The 8423-nt window shown below is 35.4% G+C and overlaps 1 protein-coding gene across 2 annotated transcripts in view; it reads left to right on the plus strand.

The window, feature by feature from the left end:
* Positions 1 to 5751, plus strand: part of UBE2Q2 (ubiquitin conjugating enzyme E2 Q2) — a 52950-nt gene extending 47199 nt beyond the window's left edge. For both annotated transcript variants that reach the window (XM_072950928.1, XM_072950929.1), the window contains 2 exons: positions 3229 to 3295; positions 5306 to 5751. In XM_072950928.1, coding sequence (XP_072807029.1) covers positions 3229 to 3295; positions 5306 to 5337 — 99 coding nt within the window. In that variant the 3' untranslated portion in view covers positions 5338 to 5751. The remainder of the gene's footprint in view (positions 1 to 3228; positions 3296 to 5305) is intronic.
* Positions 5752 to 8423: the final 2672 nt, after the last annotated feature.

The following is an 8423-nucleotide window of genomic DNA, read 5'->3' on the forward strand; positions in this document are numbered from 1 at the left end:
AAAGTGCTAACAACTATTGTTTCTGATATGGGAGTATTGAAATATTGAGGTGGTGGGTTAGAGATAGGAGGGAGATTTTATTGTAAATAGTTTGTGCTCTTTGAATTTCTTTTTGTCGTACAACTATTACTTAAGAAATATTTTTAACAATAAAGTTAAAATATTAAAAAAAATGCTACCAGCTACTGGCTCAAAATAAATGTTGTCTCCTAAAAAATATTCTTAAAATGATATAAATAAACATAAGTCCTAGAAAACAGAAAAAGCTGCCTAACCACGTGCATGAAATTTGGAGACAGGTTCAGATTGATAGAGCTGAGAATCTGCAACTCTGCAGGCAAGGGTCATTGTAAAGTTTTGCCATTAGCTCCCCTAGGCTCTGCTATCAGGAGCTTTCGGAAAGCAAGCCGTGAGACAGAAGGATGTTGGCAAGGCCGGTTTTCTATTCAGTTAATGTGGAATATAGGCTGTAACGTTAACTCTAGGCTATAGTAGTGAGAAAGCGTTCTAAAGTAGAGGTCTGATCTTACGACTTTTAGCAGGAACGGGGTTTTAGAATAGGCAGGAAGTGCCTCTTAAGAAGCTTCCATTCACTACGTGGAGGGGAGCTGTTGTCAAGTTAAATAGTGGCATCCTAGAGCACACAGCCCTTGGGGCAGCTCCTAGCCTATTTCTATAACCAGGAAAGGTACCTGTCTTCCCTGGAGCCCACAGACTTCCAGTTACTTACCTACAGAATCCCCTAGTCAGTGATCACATTCAAATGAAAGATCTGATTGTTATTTTTTCTTCCAGGGGGAGTTGTTACCTATATTAAGCAGTGCAGTCTTCTGTTTATACATGAGCAAGGTTGACAAGCCAAATAAATCTGAGAACCTTGCATAATCCTGAGATTCTCCAAGGGGACTAAATGGCCTTATGTTAGTTGTATCCACAGTTCTCATCAGCAGATACAGATACTCTTCAGAGGAAAGCACTTCTGATTTACATCTGTAGGATTCCCAAAGATTAAGATCAAGCAAGCATGAATTCAGTGAAAGATCACAAGCACATAGTAGACAACCTAATATACATGAGAATTGGCAGAAACAATAAGAGATACATATTGCCAAGAATTTTAGGTTTTGGAATTAGCAGATATTAGAATTACAAGAAAATGATAGGTTATATGTAAAATCTAATGTAAAGAAAAATAATAAAATTGGTCAAACTAAGATCAGGGATGATGAGACAGATCTGGAAAAGAATGAAATAGAATTTTTAGAAATGAAACATAATTGTTGAAATGAGAAACTCAATAGGTTAGACATCAGAAGAGAATTGATTAGAAGAAATAGCTCAGAATATTGCAGAGAGAGACATGGGACAGACAGTATGGCAGAAGTTAAGAAGAGCAGAGATCAGAACGAGGTCTAAAATATGTCTTACTGGAATCCCAGGAGGAGATAATAAAATAATATTTAAAAGCGAGAGAAATGTAAATCAGAAAGTAAAGTAGTAGAAACAAGTTCAAGAAATAGTCATAACAAATGCAAATGGACTAAAGTTACCAGTTAGATGGATTGAATTTAATGGGTTTTTTTTTAAAGAAGTATATTTAAAAATGTGAGGATACAGAGAAATTGAAAGTTTTTTTTTGTTGTTGCTTTTTTAAGGAGGATGATAAAAATGCTGGTATAGGCACACCTCAGAGATACTGCAAGTTCAGTTCTAGACCACTTCAGTAAAGCAGATACCACAGTAAAGCAAGTCATGAATTTTTTGGTTTCCCAGTACATATAAAAGTTATGTTTATACTCTGCTGTAGTCTATATAAAGTGTGAGGCAAAAGACAGTTACATACCTTAATTTAAAAATACTTCATTGCTAAAAAATGCTAACCATCATCTGAGCCTTCAGTGACTTGTAGTAGTAACACCAAAAATCACTGATCCCAGGTCACATATAATAATGAAAAAGTTTGAAATAGTTAGAGAATTACCAAAATATGACGGAGAGAAGGTGAACAAGATGCTCTTGGAAAAATTGAGCCTACAGACTTGCTCAACACAGGGTTGTTCCAAACTTTCAGTTTATAAAAAAGGCAATATCTGCTACATGCAGTAAAATGAGGTTTGCCTGTATACACTAACAAAAAGGGGGTGTAGCTATAGTATCAAACAAAATACGGTTTTGGAACAGAAAGCAATAGTGACGACTTAGTGATGAAAGTCTCATTTAACCAGGAGGATGTAATTTTTTACTTTGTCATGTTACCTACCATTTGTTGGGGGGAAAAGCAGAGGATAGTCACTAACAATAAGCTGTGCATTAATTTTCTTATATGACCTTAAGGATGGATAAGAAAGTAGTAACAATTGTGCTGAACACTGGAATTTGACACAACATTGTAAAATGATTATAAATCAATAAAAAATGTTAAAAAAAAAAAGAGAGAAAGTAGTAACAGTAGTTATTCAGGTGGAGGAAGGAGGATGGGATGAGGGGGTGGAGCTGGGTGGTTGAAGGACAGGTAGTAGGAAGAATTTTCCCTTAGAATGTGTTTGTATGTGTTTTATTCTTGTGCTGCGTTACGTTTGTTTAAAAATTCTATGATGTGATACAATAGGTGTGTATCACTATGGAGAATGCTTAGGATATACTAACTGGAAGTTAAGATACAGGTCAGTTGTACTGATGGAGACAAAATCAGTTTAAATTTGGCCCCTTAAAAGAAATTCTAATCTAGAGGTTAACAAAAGAAGACTCCTTAAGAAGACTCTGTTAATCATGGCTTGGTGCCACTTAAGGGCATTCATTTTTAACTCAAAATGTCATTTGTATGTGTAGTCCTTAAAGCCTAATGTTTTCTTATCTGAAATTAATATTTTGTAGTTCTTTTTTTTTTTTCCTGATGGAAGTCATGAGGAAGGGAATTTAAGTTCTACTTGCATCCGTATAGCATCCTTTATTTATCAGTGCAGAGAGGGACACTAGAACTTGTGCAGTGGTAGGAAGAATTATAAAAATAAACTGTGAAGCATGTAGATTTTTACTAGAGTACAGTTTTGGTTTTGTATCCTTCTAAAGTGGTAGAGAATAATGAAATTGAGAAATTTCTTTTTTGAAATAGAAATACAATTTAGTTACCTGTGTTCTTTTAAGCACAGTGGGGACACATCCATAAATTATTTGTAATGATTTCTATCTACTTATAGTTTTGATATAAAATTTATAATTCTCTTTCAGAATCAATATAATCTAGCAAGAGCCCAACAATCCTATAATTCCATTGTACAGATACATGAGAAAAATGGTACGTTTAATTCAATAAGTATTTATTGCCATTTATGAAACTTTACATAATGTACTGTTAGTAATTATCCTGCTTTATTCTTCTGTTTTTGCTTTAATTTCTTGCAAAGTATGGTTACCACAGTGAAAATCTTTAACTTGAGGACACACACACTGCTTCATTCAAAATCTTTGTATCGTAAATACTTGGCCTGGGAATCTCTGAGTTAAGAGTCAAGATTTTTGAGTAGATTAATGAATGAATCACTTTATCACTTGAAATGTATGGTATTGGGATAGGAATTGAGTTAAAGGCAACTCTGCAAGTGGAATTCTTGTTAATACTGAGTGAAGGCAGTCAGGGTCATGAACCAATTATTTCTGAAACATCTTCAGATTGTTTAATGCTTTTTTGACAATTGTACACAATTACCTATTCAAGTAGAAAAGTCCTAATTTCAGTCTGTACTTCTGAGTGTTTAAGTTGTAAATTTAAAATAAATTATCCAGATATCTTTCATAAACCTTATTGGACTTACTTTAAATTTTGCTTGTATTCACAATACATGTTTTGAGTTTTTGTCTTTAATAGTGAGGTAACAAAATAAGTAGACTTGGAATCAGAAGATCTATTGTCAAGTGCCGTTTGTGTCACTCACTAGCTCTGTGGCCCTGAGCAAGTCCTGTTACCTCTCAGTCTCAGTTTCCTCATCTCTAAAATTGTCTCCATGTCTGTCTTGCCAAACAATGAGGCAAAAAAGGAGTAGTGTGTATGCACAGCACTTCATAACCAAGTACTGAGATTCACGGTAGCCAGGGTAGTGAAACTGATGTTTTCTTTTGTGGACTAAGTAAATTAATAGGAAGGAGTTTTCTTTAAGGAGAGTATTTACAGTAAAGTGTTCTTTGCTCTGCTAAAATGGGGTAGTTTGTGACTTAAGATTTGTATGTGCTCACTTTTGCTGAAAAAGTGACAAGTTTGCTTTGTGATTAACTGCTTACTTCTGAAAGAATAGTATTCAAAACAATTTTCAAGCTTCTGAAGAGGGATATGATAAAACTTGAGGACAAAGATGGGTTTTCATAATAATCATCATCTCCAGCACCCTAAATTAACAGATCCAAAGACACTTGTACTTCATTAACCACACGGATGCTCTACAAATCTTGGTATATTTATACTGTTCCAGTGGCAGTTTTGTACCAAACAGCACTTAGCCTCATTTGCCTTTCTAGAGAGAGATTATATTTTTGTTTTGTTTTGAACAATCACATTTTTTCTTACCTCTTATTTTTTGTTAAAACAGATGTTGTAGTCAGCATTCAAAAATGTTTATGGAAGGCACTGTATTTGAGACAGTTGTATTTATAATTAGCTATGGTGAAAGAGCAATAGATTCAGGTTCAGGAGATGGATTCTAGTTTGGCTTCTGCTAAATTTGATCTTAGGCATATCCTTTAGGCAGTGCACCTGCTGAGATGGCACCCTCACTGGTAAAATGACATCATTGCATTTATGACAGTCCAAGTTCCTCTTCCTCTAAAAAGCCAGGATTTTGTTTAGGGGATAGTTATTTTCAGAGAGGTTCACCTTCAAATATAGAATTGAAGTGAAATGTAAAGCCTAGCTTGTAGTCTAATATTGTACACTGTCATCTTTAGCTAGAAATGCCATTAACATATAGAGCTCTCCTGTTGAAAACTCAAGTACAGTTTATTCATAGGAAATAACTATATTGTGAACATATCAAAGTACTGTGTTACCAACCCAAGTGTAAGTTGATAATTTTTACAGTAGGTTTAAATGTGAAAAGTAGGGGTAGAGAAAGTAGCTAACCTTAGTAAAATGCCATTTCTCCTACTTGGTTTAAGAATTTAAGTATTTTAGTATAACCTTTAAAAAGGTGAATCATATATTGTATACTTAAACTTAGGTACATAATTGTAGATAATAATTGTATATCAAGTATACTTCAGTAAAAAAAATTAAAGAAGTAAAGTATTTTAACTTTTTTTCCCCATTCTTTTTCAGGCTGGTATACCCCTCCAAAGGAAGATGGCTAAATGTGTTGACCTTTGTATGTTTGGACCAATGTTGCTTTAAAGAAAATCTTTCCAACATGCAGGCACAAGCTTTGAGTGCCCCTCTAACAGCAGTACCGAAGATGTTAGCTCATAGATATTTTAGTGGATAATCTGTCAACTGATCCAGTATAAGTTACAGCCTTTTCATTTTGCTCATTTTAGGTATCTTGGACTGAGCAGTGGGGCCTTTACTGTATTTTTCCTGATAAATACACATACTGGCCACTCCTTATCTCTCTTTCTTGAAAGGAGAAATCCGTTAAGCAGGCAAATCAGCATCAGGTCACTGAAGTTGTGACCTTAGGGCAACCTCCCCATTTTGAGCTCATGCGTTATGAAGACTTGCAATATATTGTTCCATTTAAAGCCAATAAAAGTTTAATCGATGTTTAATACTGGTTTAGAAAATTTAAGGTCTTCTAAATCACAGTAGCTTTTTCAGGTTAAAACTATTTTATGATATTGCCAAAATAATGACAGGAAACCTACTTATTAAATTGTTAAACTTTTTTTATGGCTGTGTGAAGATATGAATTGTTTCTCAAAAGATTTACTCTTAACTGAGTTGTATTTTACTTTTTAGGCAAAGCAAGGCTGTGCCAATTCAGGCTTGTAAGTAGTAATTTCCACTGGGGCATCAGAGTCTTGCTGGGCTGAATCTGCTTCTTGTTGGTTCAATACTCTTATGAAGAAGAGCTTGAAGTATAGAGCTTGAAGTTATTTAAAATACTAAGTCATTTTACGTTTCCATTTTATTAACGGGATGTTGCAATCAGTTGTAAACTAATAAACTTATAAAGTGATTGGCACAAAGACAGACTCCTTGAACAAAAACCACACAGTTAAGTACAAAAAGTATCTAATTTGGAGACTTAAATTTTTTGCTATAGTCATAACAATGGCTTTTACATTGAAAGACTAATGGGAACTCTTCATATATTAGTTCTTTTATAAAATCTGACTCAAATTAGTGTGCTCTCCATTTTATTGCCTTACCTGAATCAGTCCTGTTGGGTTGGGAATAGATTTTTTTATATACCCAAATTTGATTTAAACATAAATTCTAGTTATTAAGCACTTTTAAAAAGAGATCCAGAAGCACATTTTTCTGCACAAACCATTTACAAAGTTCAAAAGTGTTTCTTATGCTTTAAGACTCAGTTTTTAACTTTGTAAACCACATCTGAGAGATTGGCACTTCTGCATTATTGTGTGTTTGATTTCTTTCTCTCTCTTTTTTTTTTTTTCTATTTTGGTTAAGAGGATAGTAGAAAAGGATTTTCTGGCATTCTTGTTCACTTGGTTAAATTTGTATAAAGTTCTGATTGCCAATTGCTCAGATAACAAGTGACAAGGCAGAATTCTTTAAAGCATTAAAGTTCCTTAAACCTAAGGCTAAATCTTGAATACATTATTGAATTCTTTAATATCCTGATGGCTAGCAGATTGACAGCTGCACATTTGGCATGCTTTCTTTTTTTTTTTTTTTGATTTTATTTTTCATTGCAGATTTATTTGGCAATGTACAGTAAATTTTGTAAACTTGCATCAAGTTTATGAATAAAGAACCATTTAAAAAATAACTTTGTCACTTTTCCCTCCCAAGATAGTCTTTGATTCAAGTGTCTGTAAACTCTGTTGCATTTCTGGATAGGGTTATATATGGTGGGATGGGTGAGGAGAAGCTTGAGAAGAAGAGAGGCAGACTGATTTAACAAGAGAAAACTAGAGAACCTAGAATTGATGTGTATAGACTTGGCATACTCAGGGTTTCCTCAGCCTCTTCCCTCTCTCACCACACTCATTCTTTAATATAAATTCAAATGCTGCTTTCTTCATGGCTGCCCCTAGTTCCCCAGGTTATAATAATCTGCTCCCTCTTTAATGTATTCATAGCCTCCTTACAGTTACCAGTTTATCTCACATACAAGAGATCCAGAGGTAGGAAAATTCTAGGCACAGTACCTCTGCTTTTTTGAGATTTTTTTCCGTGTTGATTTATCTTTGGATTGACTGCTGTCTGGATGTGCAGCCATCTTGATCCATCCACAGGTAGGTAATGGTCCTGTCTTCCTGTGTCTACCCCATAAACTAACGGCTGGTGAAAAGAATGAAACCTTCAGGATTGGTTTGGACCACTGGTTCTCAAGGTATGAACTGAAGAAGTCCGGGGACTTCTGAGACACTTTTAGGTTTTTAAGGTTAGTGCTATTTTCCTAACACCAAAACTATTTGGTATTTTCAATTTCAGTCTCTCACAAGTGTACAGTGTACCGTGGAGTTTTCCAGAGGCTACATGATATGATAGGTGTGATATTGCAACAGATTGAATTCAGAAGCAGATCCAGATGTCTTCTGTTAAACCAGGAATGCGAGGTTTGCAGGTTGTAAAGATGACACACTATTCCCTATTGGGGGTGGTGGGGGGCTTGGTAAAGCTTTTTTTGTGTGTGTAAGTTACTTTATATGTAATGGATTTATTTTCAGTGAAATAATTAAAATATTTCGATTTTTAATATGGTAAATATTGTCATAACCCACATAATGAAACTTTTTGGGGTTGTCAATATTTAAGAACGTGAAGGAGTCCTGAGGCCAAAATGTTTGAGACCCTGTAGTTCAGACAAATCAGGTTTACCAGTCAAGAGCTGGGCATCAAATCACAGCCTCTTTAGCAAGGCAGCGGCAAGAGGAATGGATGTTAGGCGGGGACACAGCAGTGTCCACTGTGCTCACATTCCTTGTACCTATGTTTTTCAAACTGAGTCTGCATCAGAGTCACTGGAATACTTCAACCACAGTAGAGCTAAAACAGACTGCTGGGTGCCACGCACCACCGTCTGACTCAGCAGGCCTGGGGTGAGGACCAAGGATGCGCGAAATTGAGGATTTCCCAGGTGAATCTGATGTTACTGGCAGGGAACTAGTGCTGTTTGGGGAGTGCTTTCACAGCTTTTACCCAGGTGCTCTTGAAGCCATCTTACACATTCAGAATGTGAGGGCTGCACGGTGATGAACAGAGGCGATGATTGTCACACACTGAGTTTTTTTTTAAAGCAGATACT

Source organism: Vicugna pacos, chromosome 27 (assembly GCF_048564905.1).
Source record: "Vicugna pacos chromosome 27, VicPac4, whole genome shotgun sequence".
In the NCBI taxonomy this organism is placed as follows: domain Eukaryota; kingdom Metazoa; phylum Chordata; class Mammalia; order Artiodactyla; family Camelidae; genus Vicugna; species Vicugna pacos.